At 41.1% G+C, this 19525-nt stretch overlaps 1 protein-coding gene across 1 annotated transcript in view; it reads left to right on the forward strand.

The window, feature by feature from the left end:
• Helz (helicase with zinc finger) overlaps positions 1–19525 on the forward strand; it is a 154959-nt gene that overhangs the window by 52410 nt on the left and 83024 nt on the right. The window contains exons 8-12 of the mRNA XM_059272014.1: positions 458–509; positions 1508–1583; positions 4412–4610; positions 5232–5339; positions 6415–6712. Of these exons, the coding sequence (XP_059127997.1) occupies positions 458–509; positions 1508–1583; positions 4412–4610; positions 5232–5339; positions 6415–6712 (733 nt within the window). The remainder of the gene's footprint in view (positions 1–457; positions 510–1507; positions 1584–4411; positions 4611–5231; positions 5340–6414; positions 6713–19525) is intronic.

Raw genomic sequence — 19525 nt, forward strand, 5'->3', positions numbered from 1 at the left:
CAGCGGGTCCAGAGTGTAGACTTTTCTTCAGGTAGCAGGGTGCCTTTACTGTAGGGAGGGTATCTGGGAAGGACATTATCTCCATGCTCCGGTAGTGCACTAGAAAGAGCAAAAATGTCACTTCCAAATAGATTTCTATTATTTTCTAATACTTAAATATTTGCTTTACTTTTATGTTATGTGTATGAGTGTTTTGCCTGCATGTACCATGTGTCAGCAGTGACCATAGCGGCCAGAAGAGGACATCAGCTCTCCTGGAACTTGAGTCAAGGAGGATTGTGAGCTGCACTGGGTCCTGGGACAAGTCCTTGTCCTTTGTAGGAGCAGCAAGTGCTTTTTACAGCTGAGCCATTGCTGCAGTGCCCTCTTCATTTTAACACTGAAAATACCCAAATTTAAACCAGCATCAGTCAGTACTTTCTGTTTCTCTTACACCTCTTTCATTTGAAAATTGCAGACAGCAACAAGTAATGTCCTGTCTGGATGTCATGTGGAAGACTTAGATGAAGGTAAGTACTAAATTTGTCATAACTTCTGGTAACTCTTATTATGGTCCTTGCCTTTTAATTGAAGAATTTCTGGGAGGAAAATTCATGAGTATAGCCTCTATAGTTGGAGATGTAGGAAAGGATATAAACATTTAGAAGTAGGTGTAGATGAAAACAAATCTCTCTCTGAAACCTTTCCCTAGGTGAACTGAGTAATGATAATTCCACAGATACCTGTGTAGCTGAGGCTGGCCTTGATCTCCTGATGCTCCACTTCTGAGCACTTTGATTGCAGGTGTGCACCAGTAGGCCTACTCTCCCAACCTGCCCTGAAGTGTCTACTCCATGCTAAAGTGGCTGACTTCTCAGGGCTCGTCTTCACCCGCATATTCAGTGTTAAAATGAATATTTATTGAGGTTCAGTGGTTTCCCCAAGTCGCCTAGCTAGTAATGGATGAAGCACAACTTTTAAGCTTAGCCTGGCAGAATATCTGTCTTGTCCCCTAGGGAAGGGGACAGGAATGTGTAAGGATAGAAAACGGCGGCTTATTTGGAACTTCATCTAGATCAATCAAAGTCATTTGTATTCAGAAATTTATGCACTTAGCTCCTGTATATGCTTAACTGTTAGAGCTTCCTTTCTGTTATACAACATTCTGTAGTGATGTGCCCCAAATAGGTCTTCAGGGGCTTCTCACTCAGTGTGCAGTGGTTGCTAGACAGTCAGTTTTCATTCTTGAGGGAGTTTCTCATAGAAATGCATCCTGTGCTTAGAAATGACAAGTTCTCAGAGAAGAAATTGCCCTGGGAGGAAGCCCACCACCTGTCAGATCAGAGTCAGCGCCACCAACCTGATTTAGCTGCTGGGTAGTGGCCTCAGCAGCATGCTGTTTTATAGAGTCGGTTGACTAACTTAGTTGATTGGTAGGGGCACGTTTGCATGTCTGTTTTAAATCATGTAGGATGATGAATGTCTTAGACATTAAAATGTTGGAAATTATGTCTTCATTACTCCATAGGGTCTTGTAACGGTTGGCATTTCCGCCCGCCACCCAGGGGAATCACAAGCAGCGAGGAATATACTTTGTGTAAAAGGTAATGTAAGATACATACATATATATATATATATTTGGTTTTTCGAGACTGCGTTTCTTTGTATAGTTTTGGTGCCTGTCCTGGATCTTGCTCTGTAGACCAGACTGGCCTCGAACTCACAGAGATCCGCCTGCCTCCCGAGTGCTGGGATTAAAGGCGTGCGCCACCACCACCCACCATAGAAATATTTCTAAAACAAATTACCTGTCTCTTTTGAAAGTGGAGATAATTTTCCTTCACTTTTTGAAGGCAGCAATTTAAATTCAAAGAAGATAATATGTGAAGAAAGAAAAGTATACTGAACAAGGGGAACGGTTTGTTTCCCATTTGAAATGGAAGCTGCACAGGTCAACACCAAATCATGAGACTTCAGTATTAAACAACAGTCGTGTAATGCAGCCTGTTTAGACTTTGTTCAGAAGGCTTGCATGTTGGCTGAACTTAATTGCTGGCTGCTTTTAGTGTGGGATTTATTTAGATGTGGTAAGTGGAGTTGAAATTAGTTCCTATAAACTGAAAGAGAGCACAAAATCAGTCATATTCAATTATTTTAGTAATTTTTTCTGAAAAATATTGTCATGTAATTCTTCTATATGGAATTTATGAGTACTTTATATTTGAAGGACTTTCAGAATTAATGATGTGACTCCATTAATACTTAATTATTTCTGAAAATGTAGAAAGTAAACTGAAGTTCCATTTTAAAAGGCGAGCTCATCAGTTCCTTTCATAAGCATGAGTGCCTGGTGGGGCTTCGCATAGACCTTGCTGCCCTGAACTGCCTGGCATAGTGATGGACACAGTCAAGATGACAGCTTGACTTCGGAGTGGAGACAAGGACCTGAACTAGTAAACACTGCGAGTCCTCATGGTGCCGAGTTATTGGAGCCAACACGATACTTTGAAAAAGAAACCTGAGGATTAGAGTCTAGATGAGAATAGATCCCTTTTCTTTTGATGGAAATAATTTTGTTAAATTTATTTTTATGGGTATGAGTGTTTTATCTGCATGTAGTAGGTCTGTGTACCACGTATGTGTCTGTTTCCTACAGAGGCCTGAAGAGGGTGTCGGCTTCTCCCCTTGGACAGGAGTTACAGACAGTTGTGAGCGGCCGTGTGGGGGCTGGGAATTGACATCGGGTCCTCTAGAAATGCAGCCAGTGCTCTTAATGGATAAGTAGTGAATAACTTAGGAAAACATAGACAACTTTTTGTAGCATGAAAACATACTGTGCATATATAAAAGGCAAATACACGATTTTGCACGCTTTCTGAAGCAAGTGAGGATTTAATCATCATCATCAGCATGCTATGGTAACATGCTTCACGTTCGCTTTGGATGCTTTGGAGACACTGGGGAGATGAACCGGCGGGGTTCATCTAGAGTGTGTTTTCCAGTTTAAAGTGTCCATATATTATATTGGTCTTGTTTGTTTTGTTAAATGTACTTTAATTTTATTCTCAGAGGATCTTTCATCAATTTTTAAATGGTTTTAGACAGGGTTTTCCTGTGTAGTTTTGGTGTCCTGGATCTTGCTCTATAGACCAGGCTGGCCTTGAACCCATAGAGATTGCCTGGCTCTGTCTCCCAAGTGCTGGGATTAAAGGCATGTGCTACCACCTTAAAGTAGTTTTTTAAAAATTAATGATCAAAGCAATTTGGTTTTCTTATTTTGATCATCAGATTATCAGTTTTCTTTTATAAAAACCATGAGTTTTGGGTGACGTCTAATTTTTTGTGTGTATGTTTGTATATGTAATATTTGATATGTATGTGTATTGTATAGGGACCAAAACAGTTTCACCTTAAACATGTATAATTTCTTTGTGCTAAGAACACTCAAAATCCGACTGATTGAAATCTGCACTATATTATTGTTGTCTCTTATCACTAGTGTTTGAAGTTGTGGGTTGAATCCAGGCCCTCACTCAGGCTAGGCAAGTGATGTACCATGGAGCTCCAGCCCCAGCTGGTAAGCTGAGTGTTCAGAATCACAGACACTGAGGCGTCATTAGCTCTTTGTCCTTTGAAGTCAACATTTCTCGATTTAACTCTTGAAGAACTGAATAACTGTGGTATGAGTTTGTGACTCTAAACTATGAAGCTTTCATCCTGAATTTTTTCGGGACTTAACAGTAGCTAGTAGTTTTAGTGAAGTAATAGAGAAAGAGACAAGCATCACCTTGGAAGGTAAAGGTAGAGGTGGTGCTGTGAGGTGCCTAGTATGCAGAGCGTGTCTGGAGTTCATGCCGTCTGGGGAACTCAGGCCATGGCTGTGTGAACAGCTAGTCCACTGGATGTCAGTACTGCTTCAGGAAGATTCTGTTGTCTAAGGGAGCACAAAGGAAGCATGTCTTCAATATCTTATTTGGGCCAGAGGGGTCTCAATATGTTATTGTGCTTTAAACTTGCCGTGTTCCTAAGCACAAAGTCAGGGGGTACTGGAGTCGGGGTTGCTGCCCTGACTGTCATGAGTGTTCGTCTGCCACCCTCTTCTCCCTTCTTTGGACTTGGCAGTAATAAATCCGGCCTCTCAAGGTTTTTGTCTTCTGACTGAGACAAAAATACTGAGGAGGAAGAGGGCAAATGGTGGAAGATATCCTTAAATGGTTGAACAAGCTGGGCAGTGGTGACACACACCTTTAATCCTAGCACTCAGGAGACAGGGGCAGGCGGATCTCTGAGTTTGAGGCCAGCCTGGTCTACAGAGCGAGTTCCAAGACAGCCAGGGCAACACAGAGAAACCCGTCTCGAAAGACCCTCAAGTCTTCCCTCCTACACAACAAACGTTGAATGTTGATAAAACAGTCTTTCCTATTCCTCTTAGGTTTTTAGAGCAAGGAATCTGTAGGTATGGTGCCCAGTGTACTTCAGCACATTCCCAGGAAGAATTAGCAGAATGGCAGAAAAGATACGCCTCCCGGTTAATAAAACTGAAGCAGCAAAATGAGAACAAACAGCTCTCGGGCAGCTACATGGAGACCTTGATAGAGAAGTGGATGAGCTCGCTGTCTCCCGAGAAAGTGGTAAGAACTGACTACCTGCTGTGGCTCTGGCTCTAGCAGTCTACTGTTTGATCTTTGCTTCCCCCCCCCCCTTCAGTGTAGCTATTTCTTTAGTCTACTAAGAACACTTTGTTTTTCTATTTTTTTGTTTGTTTTTTTTGTTTTTATATTTTGAGACAGAGTATCTCTGTGTAGCCCTGGCTGTCCTGGAACTCACTTTGTAGATCAAGCTATCCTCAAACTCACAAAATTCCACCTACTTCTGCCTCCTCAGTGCTGGGATTAAAGGTGTGTGCCACCACCACCTGGCTGAGAATGTGTTCTTAATAAAGTGGTGTTTTTAGTAAGAGAAGCTGGCTTATTTGTTAAAGTGAAAGGCAGAAATGAATGTTTGTCTGGACGTATGCAACTCCTACAGTAATGACCTTCATTTAGGGGTGTTTTGATTCTCAGGTTTTGGTTGTTAATTTTCTTCTGGCTGCATCACATGTCACTCTTGTAAGAATGGCTGGGAAGGAGTGTGTGAAATCCCTTGGTCAGCAAGCACTCCATCTGTGCTCATGGCTGACACTTGTTACTTTGCTGGCTTCTCACTTGGGTTTCTACCCTCAGACTGTAACAGGAATTGCTCTTTGCTTTCAGCTTAGCGAATGCATAGAGGGAGTTCAGGTGGAGCACAACCCTGACCTGTCGGTCACCGTCAACACCAAAAAATCTCACCAGACATGGACCTTTGCTCTGACCTGTAAGGTATGAACCCCATGCTAATTAAAGATTATCAGATTTGTTCAGTTTCTTGAAGCTTATTTATTGGACTTTAAATGTCTTTTAAGAGAGAGTTAAAAATGATTTACTCTGAATACATTTTATATAGACTGTATTGTGCCAAAGTGGGTTTCTGTATTTCAGTCATTAAATATCCTTTTTCCACTTTGAAGTAAGATCCATTTAGCTATGTAGGACACTTTCTTATTTACTTGGTAAAGAAGTCTGACATACATTACCTTCTAAACTTGGAACATAGGATGGGGTTCATGGCTTACAATGAACTGTTTGATATTTGAATTATTTAATCTGGCAGTTCTAAGATTTTTTTTTTAAATGAAGACCTATTTTTATAGGATTTCAGTTGATAAAGTCACAAATTCTGTAATAATGTGCATTTTTATTTTATTTTATTTTTATATTTTGTGTTTCATGGGCCTTGCCCATGCTAGGCATGTGTTCTACCACTGAGCTATATCCCCAGCCCTAGAGAGCAGGTTTTCAATGAGAGACATTTTCTGCAGTGCTTCTCATCTTAAATTATGATGGTCGCAGTTTAAGATTGGAGTAGAGTTAACCTTTCAGTGAATCTGTTTGGTGGAGAAGTTTGTGTTCTTTTTAGTGGTATTTCTTCTCGGCACCATCTGCTTCTTGAGATGGAATGTTTAGCTTCAGCCCTGAACCCAGTCCAGTGCTCTCAGAGGTAACTGTCCTCCTGTGAAGGCTTCCTCCATGAGGCTCTGTCACACAGTTAGAGGTTGATCCAAGGTGGCAGATTTTGCCACAGGGAAAGAAAGATGAACGTATGCAGAAGGTCCAGGGAGGCTGATGATGTAGCATACGTATATCATGTAGAGACTTTGATTTAACCATTGTTTTGTTTTTGTTTTGGTTTTTGTTTTCTTCTTAAAAAGCTTGTGAACACAGTTTGTTAGACATCATAGTATCTTAGAAACATGGGGAGTAGCAGGCCCTTCCGGGAATATTGTCATTGAAGAGCCCAGTTACAATTGAATTTTCACCCCCGTGTACTCAATGAATTATTTTAACTTCCTTGTAGCCTGCAAGAATGCTGTATCGGGTAGCATTGCTTTATGATGCTCATCGTCCTCATTTTAGTATCATTGCCATATCTGCCGGAGATAGTACTACCCAGGTATCACAAGAAGTCCCTGAAAACTGTCAAGAATGGATAGGAGGAAAGATGGCCCAAAATGGATTAGATCATTACGTGTATAAAGTCGGGATAGCATTTAACACAGAAATATTTGGAACTTTTCGCCAAACCATAGTTTTCGACTTTGGATTGGAGCCAGTACTCATGCAAAGAGTAATGATTGATGCAGCTTCTACAGAAGGTAATATTTAGACTTTTTTCCCCCCGATACAATGTATTAAAAGGCAAGATTGAAAGATATGTATTGACCCCTAAATATTTCACAGATAGGGAGGGAATAAAAAGGAAAAATTCCCATGTTAATTGGCTTATTCACTGGGTAATGACCATAAAATGGGTCAGGTTGTGCCTTGATCTGTTCCTGCAGTCATCAGGCAAATCTTGCTTTGAAGTCCCCTAAACTTACCTTACACGAGTAGATAATTAGGTCTGTTTTGGTCTAGCAATTTCCTGTTAAAGTAAGATGGTTTTAGCACAGACAGACCTTTTAGTACTTGTTTGACTAGAATGTCTTTCTAAGGGTGATGACGTATCTATCTACAGTGTCTATTTCCATTTCCTACTGACTGTTTAGTTAGCTTTGCTGATGTTACTACATTATCTCTGAAGGAAAAGCCCTCAATATCAGTCGTGAGTCAGCGGCAGATGCCTTCACTGCTGTTAAGGAGGGCAAGGTGTCTCAGCAGGATCTGCTTGGTGCTTTGGGAAGGCTCCCTGTTTCAGCACAGAAGTGCCTGCATGCTTGCTGCTGCAGCTGACTTGCTTTGTATACTGTTGCTGGTGCCTGTATCTAAATTGGATGCCTAAATCCAACAGGACAGGGAAAGGGCATGCCAGCCTGTACCTAAATTTGATGCCTAAATCCAACAGGACAGGGAAAAGGCATGCCAGCCCACACTTCCATGGCTCTTGGTTGGATTCTAGGTGCTTTAATGTATTAAACAAATGATTAAAGATTGCTTTGATGACACCATGTAGTAAGCGATATGAAACTTGGTACTGTGCTTACTGGAACTAACCATAATGTAGAGGATGCTTGCCCCAAGTTCCAGTGTCCCATTCATTAGAACCTGGAATAGTTTTCTTTTCATGAGCAGACACTAGGATGCTGTGGTTTGGACGTGGTAACTGGGCAGTGGAACTCTTCTTTCTCTTTTTTTCCCCCTGCAAGTTGAGGTTAATGGATATACTTACTTACTTATCCATCCATCCATCTGTCCATCCATCCATCCATCCATCCATCCATCCATCCATCCATCCATCCATCCATCCGTCTTTTATTTTTCTGGCACTGAGTCTCACTAAGTAACCTAGGCTGGCCTTGAAGTCTCAAGTCTTCTGCCTCAGCCTCCCCAGTGCTGGAGTTACAAGTATATATGACCATGACTGGCCTTCACTTTAGTAATATTTGTGCCAAGCTTTTGTTGTTAGGCGATGTCGTCTTTGTGTATGCTAATGTAACCCAGGCTTCATTTTGTCTCATTTTCTGCCCCGTTTGATCTCATTTACATTTTATTTACTTGTATGTAATTTTGTCACTTTTCTCAGTAAGAACAAAAATATGTTAATTTCCATAGCCAAAAATAGATATGCCAGTAGATAAAATACAAATAAAAGCACAGGGTATAACAAATCTTTCGATGAAAGGACTAGATGGTAAATGTTGTAGGTGTTGTGAGGACTTGGTCCTGGGCAGATCTTTAGGAATGGACCTGACTGCACTCACAGGACTTCAGAATTGCACTGTTTGAAGTTAGGGGAAGGTTGGAATTGTAGAAAGAGAAGAAAAGGAACTCCTCTCTTTAGCATCTAGGTGGATTTTGTTTTAGAAGTTTGTTCTTAGAGTAGTGCTTTAATAATCATGGCTTGTTTTCCCATAAATGTTAAGAATCCACACTAGTGGGTGTTAAATGTCTGCAATACAAAGTTAAGGGAAGCCAGGCGGTGGTGGTGCACGTCTTTAATCCCAGCACTCGGGAGGCAGGCGGATCTCTGTGAGTTCGAGGCCGGCCTGGTCTGTAGATTGAGTTCCAGGACAGCCAGGGCTGTTACACAAAGAAACCCTGTCTTGGAAATAAAAAAAAAAAAAAAAAGGGGGAGTGTTGCAGGTAGAACAGCTGATGAGTCAAAGTAGTGACGGTGACTTCAGGATACTCTGATGGGCTAGGGAAGAGGGGCACTTTGACAGCTGTCTGTGTGTTTTGCTTCTGGAAGAGGAGTGGTAGGTAATGAGATCACACAGAGCTGGATGGGAATCCTGGTTTTCTACTTGTCTCTGAGGCTCTGGGTAGAGGTCTTAATATCTCCAGCTTGAAGGGGAAACATCTAGAGAATAGAGCTAGTGTACCTTCCTTAGATGAGTATGAGGACTAGCAGGAAGTCTGTCAGGTTTAGCTCATAGTAGGCATTTAAAAGTGTTGTTTTCAGGTTGGCAAGATGGCTCAGCGGATAAAGATGCTTGCCACCAAGCAGGTTACTTTATTGATTGGGAGAGGGGCACACATATGCCGTAGAACATGTGTGGAGGTCAGAGGACTTTTTGAGAGTCAGTTCTCTCCCACCATGTGATCCCAGGGCTCAAACTCAGATTGTCAGGCTTGGTGGCAGTGCCTTTATTCACTGAGCCATCTTGCCAGTCCAGTTCTAGATTTGAAAATTTTCTTCTTTCTGCGTGTGTGTGTGTGTGTGTGTGTGTGTGTGTGTGTGTGTGTACACCATGGGTGTGAGAGAGCCATGTCTCCAGCCCCAGTTTTCTTCTTCTGTTGTTCTTTTTTTCTTTTTCGAGACAAGGTCTTACTCTGTAGACCAGGCTGTCCTTGAACTCATAAGATCCCTTCTGCCTCTGCCTCCTGAGTGCTGTGTGGTGGTATTGTGTTCCCCAAAATATTGTGCACTCTAATAAACTTATCTGGGGTCAGAGAACAGAACAGCCACAATATTAAACATAGAGGATAGGCAGTGGTAGCACACGCCTTTAATCCTAGCATTCCAGAGGCAGAGATCCGCCTGGATCTCTGTGAGTTTAAAGCTACACTGGAAACAGCTAAGCATGGTGACTCACGCCTTTAATCCCAGGACGTAATGGCAGGAGGCAGAAAGGTATTTAAGGTGTGAGGATGAGGAACTAGAGCTGGTTAAGCTTTGAGGCTTTTGAGAAGCAGTTCAGCTGAGATCCATTCGGATGAGGACACAGAGGCTTCCAGCCTGAGGAAACAGGATCAGCTGAGGAATTGGCAAGGTGAGGTGGCTGTGGCTTGTTCTGCTTCTCTGATCTTCCAGCGTTCACCCCAATACCCAGCCCGGATTTGTTTTTATTAGTAAGACCTGTTAAGACTCATGCTACAGTGCTAGGTTTAAAGGTTTGCACCACTACATCCAGCTCTGTTCTCCTTCCTTCCTTCCTTCCTTCCTTCCTTCCTTCCTTCCTTCCTTCCTTCCTTCCTTCCTTCCTTCCTAGTGATTTATATATTTTTATTTTATGTGCATTGGTGTTTTGCTTGCATGTATGTCCGTGTGAGGATGTCAAATCACTTGGAGTTGGATTATAGACAGCTGTGAGCTGCCATATGGTTTCTGGGAATTGAACCTGGGTCCTCTGGAAGATAAGCCTGTGCTCCTAACAATTGAACTATCCCTCCAGCCCCCAGGCTTAGTTTTCTTATTCTTAAAATTGATATCATTGAATATCTTACTCTTTTTTAATTCCAGTGTTTTTTGGGTACATAAATGTTTTTGTTTCTGTATGATGTGTTTTGAGTCCTAACAGAATTCTTGAGTAACAAAGACAGGATAGTCATACTATAATATTTGTTTCCTGTTTCAGTGGCTTTTAAATTTAAATTTAAATTTTTTTTTGTTTTCTTTTTGTTTTTTTGAGGTGGGGCTTCTCTGTGTAACAGCCCTAATTGTCCTAGATCTCGCTCTGTAGACCAGGTTGGCCTCAAACTCACAGAGATCCACCTGCCTCTGCCTCCCAAGTGCTGGGATTAAAGGTGTGTGCCACCACACCTGGCGCATTCAGGGCATCCAGGGTGGTTACACAGAGAAACTTTTGTTTCTCTTGAAACTCCTACCCCCCTCCAATTATTTTATTTTATTTTTGTCTGTGAATATTTTGCCTGCATATCTGTTTGTTCATCACATGCATGACTGGTGCCCACAGAGGCCAGAAGAGGGCATTGGATTGCCTAGGACTGGAGTTATAACTGGTTATGAGCTGCCATATGGATGCTGGGAATTGAACCCAAGTCCTCTGGAAGAGCAGCCAGCGCTTTTAACTACTTCATCATCTCTCCAGTCTCCTTAAATTTTTTAAAAATTATTATTATTATTTTTAATATTTATTTATTTTATGTGTATGAGTACTCTATTGCATGTATGCTTGCATGCTAGAGGAGGGCATCAGATCCCATTACAGATGGTTGTGAGCCACCATGTGGTTGCTGGGAATTGAACTCAGAACCTCTGGAAGAGCAGTCAGTGTTCTTAACCTCTGAGCCATCTCTCGAGCCCCCTTAAATTATTTTTATAGTCAGTCTTTTTAAAACTATTAGTACAGAGTTCTTGTCACCAAAGAATTTGAGGGTAAAACCTTGATGAAGTATAACTACTGTTCTGTTCCCTACTTACTCTGAGCTGCTAGAAAGGAATTGGCAGTATTGTATTTTCTGTCATTTCCTGTACTGCCTGTGTGGACAACATCCAGAAACACAAGAGCAAGACAGTTACTTTGCCGAGTTGTTTGCAGGTGACAACAGAGTCTTTTTTACTTCCTGCTCAGCTTATTCATTATTGGGATGTCCCTGGTTTACAGTAAAGAGAAAAGTCTTGTTCCAGGCACAGGTCTGAGAACATAGTTTGGAACTGAATCGGGTCTGGGGTCTATCTTGTTTTCATTATGTTATGAGTTTCAATATAGTTTGGTTTTGCATGCAAAGAAATTTAGTGATGAAATGAAACTGGAATTTGAATGGGAAGCGTCTATCTCTACTGCTTGCTTCTTCTACTTGATTGGCAATTTATTATTGGTGTTGTCAATGGGTTTATATTGCAGTGATAACATACCATGACTAAAAGCAACTTGGGGAGGTAGGGGTTTATCCTGTATTAAAGTTTATAGTCCATCATCCAGGGAAATCAGGGCAGAACCTTAAGGCAAGAACCTGGTAGCAGGAACTGAGATGGTGGCCATGGAAGATTGATGCTTTACTGGCTTGTTCTTAGCACTATTTTTCTAAGGCCCACAAAACTGCCCATGGAGCTCTGAGCACTCAGTGGCTTTTCCAGCCCAAAGTTCCAAAGTCCTTCTACAATCCTCCCAAAACATGGTCAAGTCTATTACAGCATTATCTCACTCGTCGTACAGTTTCTTTCTGAGCTTGCTTTTGCTGCGTTAAACACCATGACCAGAAATACTTGTGGGAGGAAAGGGTTTATTTCTCTTACATTCCAGTTCACAGTTGATGACTGAAGGCAGTCATGACAGGAACTCAAACAGGGAAGGAACTTGGAGACAGGAGCTAATGCAGAGATCATGGAGGAGTGCTTGCTCAGCCTGCTTTCCTATAGAAAGGGGTGGCACGACTACCATTCCAGAGGTGATACTACCCACAATCGGCTGGACCCTCCCACACCAATCTCTAATTAAAAAAATGCACTATAGACCTGTCTACAGATCAAACCATGGAGGCAGTTTTTCACTTCTTCTCAAATGACTCCAGCTTTCATCATGGTGATAGAAAACTAGCCAGCACACTGGTAAGCAAGCAAGTTTTATCCTTAAATAATACTGGAAAATAGTTTTCTTCCATGAAGTTAGACATTTGGCTCTACTGGGCCATTTCCACTGATGTTACTTGCAGCTCGTTTGGTAAGGAGTGCTGCTCACTGTCTCTCAGTCCTAGTGTGCTTCTGCTACCAAAGGCTGGCTGTGCTCTTCAGACTGATGATGATGATGGTATTTCACTGCCTTAGTGGGACTCGGGGACTCACAGTCCAGTTGTATGACAGATGGTATTCTCCTAGTTCATTGTTAATTGTTGAACTAAAGACTCTTTCTTCCTTAGTTAATTTAGCTTTTGAGTTGAATTAAAAACACGACTCCATAGATTTCATTTTTTTTTTTTTGAATTTTATTTATTTAAGCCAGGTGGTGGTGGTGCATGCCTTTAATCCCAGCACTTGGGAGGCAGAGGCAGGTAGATCTCTGTGAGTTCAAGGCCATCCTAGTTTACAAAGTGAGTTCCAGGACAGCTAAGACTGTTACACAGAGAAACGGTCTTGAAAAATAAAAAAAAAAATTATGTATTTATATTTTATGTATAAATGTTCTGCATGTATACCTGCAGTCCAGAAGAGAGCATCAGATCCTATTATAGATGGTTGTGAGTCACCATGTGGTTACTGGGAATTGAACTCAGGAAGAGCATTCAGTGCTCTTAACCCCCGAGCCATCTCTCTAGCTTGATTTTTTTTTTTCCTTTTTTTTCACACTATTGGTATTATCTGCAATGTCCATTTATGGGCCATGAGGGAATGTAGTTATATGGTAACCCTCAAACTGTTGAAGAAGTAAGTATGTGACTTCAACTGTGCTTTTCTTTTTTTTTCCCCCTTAGTTGTTTTCCTGATTATTGAGGTTTAGAAAAATTTGCTCTTTATTAAAATTGTCTTTGGGTAAATTTGAAGATACGACTCACAAAAAGTGTAGTAAAAGGCACCTGTGAGGAAAGGAAGTTAGTCGGCTTTCCTTGCATACTGTTTACACAGCTTCCACTGATAGGAGAGTTTGGAGATGTTGATTTGGAATTGTGTTTTGGACGTCTGGAAGCAGTGTATTTAAAATTTATTCTTAGGTTTGAATCTGGAAGCATGGTATTCATTTCTCTGCTGTGAATCTAGCAAGACATGATAACAAAAATTGAGTCCACCCTAAAAATGATTTCCAATTGCCAAAGTGGATGGCAAACTAAGGACACATATCTTTTGTCCATGAGCATTGTATGAGCAGCAACACCTTAGAAAAAGAAGGTTTTAAAGTTTGTCATCAAAGGTCAATGTAATGAATGACTGCACGTGGAGAAGCTGCTTGCTGCCTTCACAGTTTCAGTGTGGTTATGTGGGGTATCACCCCCCTCTCCCCCGTGAGACAGGGTTTCTCTGTGTAGCTGTCTTGGATCTCACTCTGTAGACCAGGCTGACCTCATAGAGATCTGCCTCACCCTCCCACCCCTTTGCTGGGATTAAAGATGTGTGCCATCACTGTCCAATTAAGAAACAAGTTTGGTTTTGTTTTTTACTATTTACTTGTTAAGTTTGTTCTTTGATAATTTCATACCTTTTTTTTTTGAGACAGGGTCTCTGTGTAGCCCTGGATGACCTTAAATTCACAGAGATCTGCCTGTCTCTGTCTCTCAGATGCTGGGACTAAAGGCGTGGACCACCATATCTGCCATAGCTTTGTGTGCATATGTAGTTATGTTTCAGCCTGTGTGTGTGTGTGTGTGTGTGTGTGTGTGTGTGTGTGTGTTTCAGCTTTTTATTAGCCTCTTAAAGAGGGAGAATAGGGGCTAGTGGTTGGCATAGCCAAGAAGGCTTTGTGTTGCCTCTGGGTAGCAGTATGGGGAGAAGTATAGTGAAATGGGGACAGAAGTGCTAGTTGGGAGCTACTGTGTGCTTACGGTTTCTTTTTAATGTGAGTGGCCAAAGCTTTGGTTTTCTAAGGAAAAGTGTAGGGCCTAACTTTGAAATTAGGAAGCATTTTATCGTACTGTTAGGTAAATGGAGCTGCTTTTTTTTTTTTTTTTTTAAAAAAGCTTTATTTATTTATTTATTAATTATATATACAGTGTTTATTATGTATATAGTGTTCTATCTGCGGGCCAGAAGAGGGCACCAGAACTCATTATAGATGGTTGTGAGCTGCCATGTGGTTGCTGGGAATTGAACTCAGGACCTCTGGAAGAGTAGTCAGTGCTCTTAACCCCTGAGCTGTCTCTCCAGCCCTGGAGCTGCTTTTAGTAAACTACATTTATTGAATTCCTTTGAGTCATCTCTGCTTTGTTTTCCTCTCGCCATCTTCTTGTGCAGTCTCCAGGCCCCATTTAAGATACTGTTTAAATTGGTTGCATTTCATATTTCAAAGCAAAGCTTTTTTTGGATACTATATTATAATGGATAATAACTATGTGGCTGGAATGCAAGCAGGCTGCTAGTCTTAATGTCAGAGAGCCTAAGGATATTGGGAAGTATTTCTTATGTCAGACTAGCTATTCTAGTTGAATTGGCTATTTTTGTAAAAATTTATTTTTATTCTTACGATTATATGTAGGTGTGCATGTCTGCATGTGGATATGCACAAATAAGTTGAGGTGTCCTCAGAGGACAGAGTTGTTTGCTCCCTGGAGCTGGAGTTATAGACAGCTGGGAGCTGCCTAATGCGAGTGCTGGGAACTGAACTCTGGTCCTCTGGAAGAGCATCAAGTGCTCTTAACTTCTGAGCCATCTCTCTAGCCCAGAGCTGGCTATTTTTGAGAGTGGCAGCCCTTGTTGTGAAGTATATCCTGTTGGTTAAGTTTTTGGTGATGCTGAGGATTCATTGCAGGCTCTTACCCATGCTAGGCAAGTGCCCCCTCGGTATAGTTCAGTTTAATTTTCTGTGGATTTCTCTTATATGTATTTACAGTTTCTGCCTACTAGCCATACCTCAGGGTAGCACATTCCTGAGGTTTGTAATTCCTATCAGGTTTGCTTGGAGATTAGTATTACAAGAGTTGGTTAATGAGCAGTGTTAATAAGCATGATTAAACTCTTAAGTGGATTTGTGAATATTGTCCAAGCCTGTTCATTTTTTTGTTTTTCCAGAGTGTGATTCATTTTAGGCCTGGTATAGGTTAAGGGAACATACATACCATGGATGAAGAGCTGCTCAGCAACCTGAGCATTACTTAAGTCTGGTTTTGATGATCTCGGGTGCAGGAGCTACAGCTGGGGATGACAATGAGCACACCTGTAGGAGCAGGTGTTGTCCAGTGTCTCATGGGGGAACCTTACCTTCTTCTCCATAAGAGAGACTCAAGAAGTAATCACCTTTAAGCACTGTAAATTAGTATGTCATTACACAGTTTAACTGTTTCTTTGTCAGGTAAGAGGAGTGAGCAAGGTGTGGTGGCTCACACCTGTAATTCTAACAGCTGAGAAGCTGAAGCAGGGGGATGACTGCAAGTTCTAGCCATAGAGCTATTATAGAGGAACACTGTAGGCAGAAGTTTCTGTCCCACCAGCAACTCGCAAATACCTGGCAGCCACTTCCCAAATCACAACACAGAGGCTTATATTAATTATAAATGCTTGACCAGTAGCTCAGGCTTATTACTAACTAGCTCTTACACTTAAATTAACCCATAATTTTTATCTATGTTTTGTGGCTTGGTACCTTTTCTCAGTACAGCATTCTCATCTGGCTTCCTCTGCATCTGGCTGGCAACTCCTGACTCCACCCTTCCTCTTCCCAGCATTCTTAGTTTGGTTGCCCCACCTACACTTCCTGCCTGGCTACTGGTCAATCAGTGTTTTATTAAACCAATTCAAGTGACAAATCTTTACAGTATACAAGAGAATTATTCCACAGCATTTCCCTCTTTTTGTCTAATTAAAAAGTAAGATTTTAACTTTAACATAGTAAGATTATCTACAACAAAAACAGTTATACGTAAGAATTACAGTAACACTAATCCATTTGTATTTGGCAAAATTAGCGAAAATATCTATCTAATCTTGGTGAGTCTAAAGTTTTATATCTAATTTATTTATTGTAACTAAGGAAAACTATAATTATAACTGTTTAGTCTTCAACTCCATCAAAGACCCCAGAAGGTTAAAATGTTACCTAATGACAGGGACATCAGGCTACCTGGACAGTCACCCAAAGTTCCTCTGCAATGTTGGGGCGTTCAATAGGCCTAGCATGTCTGACAGATTTTTCTGTGAAGCAGGATTTTTGAAGGACTGTCCCACCTTATCTTGACAAAGTTCAGCAGTCACTTTCTTTTGTGTCCTGCTTGTCCAACTCGGAGGCAAGGGCAGTTTCTTGCCCAGTGGCTAACTTGCCACAAAGAAAGTAAAACTGCATATGGAGTTTCTTTGATGCTCATCAGAACACTCTCTAAAATAACAAAAAATCCCCCCCCCAAAACCCCTTCAAAACCAACCAACCAACCAACCAACAAACAAACAAAAACACAAGGAAGAATAAAGAACAGAGGCAGAAGTCTGACTCAGGTTCCCAGGAGAATGAGTTCTGTAAAGCTCCTTAGGGGCCACCAACCATTCACATGCATGACCTTCCGAGGCTGGCACACCTGGATGTTTTCAAGTGTCTTCTCTCTACTGCTACACTTTCCCCTCTCCTACATAGTCATTAACAAATGCTAGGTATGATGGCTCATCACTTAATCCCAGTGCTTGGGAACCAATCACGAGTTCTAGGTTAGCCTGGGTTACGTAGTGAGATCCTGCCCTACACCTCCAAAAAATGAAATGGGACAAAAATTAACATTGTTTGAAAATTTTATGGGGCTGCTTACTCAAGACACTGAGAATTTCCTAAAAACCAAAGTGTAGATTATGACGCTATCTACATAAAATGTCAAAAAATACTGTTGCTTATGCCAAATCCCCAAAGTTTAAATACTTCTAGTCAAAAGTAAAGAAGTATAATTTCTGTATAATTTGTGCAGGTTTTAACATGTCATCCATAGCATTCTCAGGATACTGTTTTTGGTCTTTTTTTAAATTTTTTTTCTTCCTCCAAGCACCTTAACAGATATAGGAGTAGTCAGTGATTTTTAAATGACATGAGAATGTGTTGCTTGAAGTATTGTCTAAAGTCACTTAAATAAAATCTATAAAGTAATTATGAAATGTAAATTTCCCACCTTAAAATAGAAGTTAGACATCCTTCTACACACTAAGTTTTTTCTTTCTTTTTTTTTATTTTATTTTTTATTTTTGGTTTTTTGAGGCGGGGTTTCTCTGTGTTCTCTGCTGTCCTGGAACTCAGTCTGTAGATCAGGCTAGCCTCAAGCTCACAGAGATTTGCCTGCCTTTCCGTCTCCCTAGTGCTGAGATTAAGGATGCATGTTGGCATGCCTGATTGAGTATAGTGTATTTTTTACTTAAAATTATTTATTTATAGTGTGTGTGTGTATGTCTATTAGTGTATGTCATGTGTGTTTGTACCTATGGATGTCAGAAGAGGGTGTCAGTTCTCATGGAGCTGGTAGTGAGCCATCTGTCATGGGTGCTGAAAGTCAGACTCTTGTCCTCTGAAAAGAACAGTAAGTGTTCTTAATTGCTGAGCCATCTCTCCAGCCCCTAGAGTAGTTTGAAGTATAATTTTAATGGGCAGTTCATCTTTATTGCTGTGATAACTGTACTTATGTTGCTGTCTAAGAAATAGCAACACTCTTAAAAAAGCTTTCACAAGGATCAAAAGTTAGAAATTAGGGTCCTTAAATATTTTAATTAAGATATTAGGATACAACCCCCCCCCAAAAAAAAGAAAAAAAAAACAAACAAAAAGCTATTAAGATACTTGCTATGTTACGACGTTTCTTTGTGAATGACTGTATTAGTGCTTATAATGCATATGTGACATTTAGAGGTTGTAACATCAGAGCTTGGGGTGTTATGTCAGTTCAGTGGTAGACTATGTTGGGTTTTGGGTTTGATCTATAGCACCACAAAATAATCAATAAATAAACTTGCCAGACTACTAACTGAACGGGAGATTGCAGTCATGCCTGTTCTAATTGAGGGGTAGCTTGAGGAGACTTCCCCTGAGTTCTGTCTGAAGTAGGGAAGTCTTTCTGCTGTGGGATGTTCTGTATGGCAAATGTGTTGCTAATTAGTCAATAAATAAAACACTGATTGGCCATTGGCTAGGCAGGAAGTGTAGGCGGGACAAGGAGGAGAATAAAGCTGGGAAGTGGAAGGCTGAGTCAGAGAGACACTGCCAGCCGCCATGATGAGAAACAGCATGTGAAGATGCTAGTAAGCCACGAGCCATGTGGCAAGGTATAGATTAATGGAAATGGATTAATTTAAGCTGTAAGAACAGTTAGCAAGAAGCCTGCCACGGCCATACAGTTTGTAACCAATATAAGTCTCTGTGTTTACTTGGTCGGGTCTGAGCGGCTGTGGGACTGGCAGGTGAGAGAGATTTATCCTGACTGTGGGCCAGGCAGGAAAACTCAAGCTACATCTTTCCTCTTCTATTAAAACTGAACCTTTGTCTAACGAGTCAGTTAAACACTTTTCTACCTTTTGGCTAATTTTGCTTTTCTGGATGGGCACGCTCTACCCAGTAAGTCTCAGATGGTGCACCGTGAGCTCTGTGGCTCTCATCTTTGCTGGTCTGTGTTGCATCTCTTTCAAAGATGCCAGAACCTGACAGTTCCTGGTTTTGACTTTGTGCCCTGCTTACAGTATAATTTTGCTGAGTTTTATGGCCTTTTGGGAAGTGGCATTCAGATGACTTCCTATCACATGTTCCAAGGAGCTGGCAGTGTTGTACATCCATGTCTTCTAACAGATTGGTGCTGGTAGCAAGGTGATGTTCAGAGAGCTCTGTGCTTGCCACACAAGCAAAGATTGACACTTTCAAGCCTTGGTTCTTCTCTTTCTCTTATGGGGCAGGTACTGGCAGGCTGAGGAGGAAAGTGACTGTTAACCATCACTCGGTCCATTTTGTCATACAAGGATTGATCAGGTTTCTCCTGCAGTTCAGGTGTCTCTTGACTGAAGAGTTAAGTTCGGAATGGTAACTCAAAAATAACTCTTTGTGGCATGACTAGCCTACTGTATAAAAAGATGTTCTCACATGGATTCCTAGTAATGTTATTTTGTTAAAATGATCGAAGATATGTCAGGCATGGGAAAGAACTCTTTCAATGAGTTTTGTGTTTTATTTTTAAGAATTTTAGCTCTTGTATAT

The sequence above is a fragment of the Peromyscus eremicus genome, chromosome 8a (genome assembly GCF_949786415.1).
Source record: "Peromyscus eremicus chromosome 8a, PerEre_H2_v1, whole genome shotgun sequence".
In the NCBI taxonomy this organism is placed as follows: Eukaryota; Metazoa; Chordata; class Mammalia; order Rodentia; family Cricetidae; genus Peromyscus; species Peromyscus eremicus.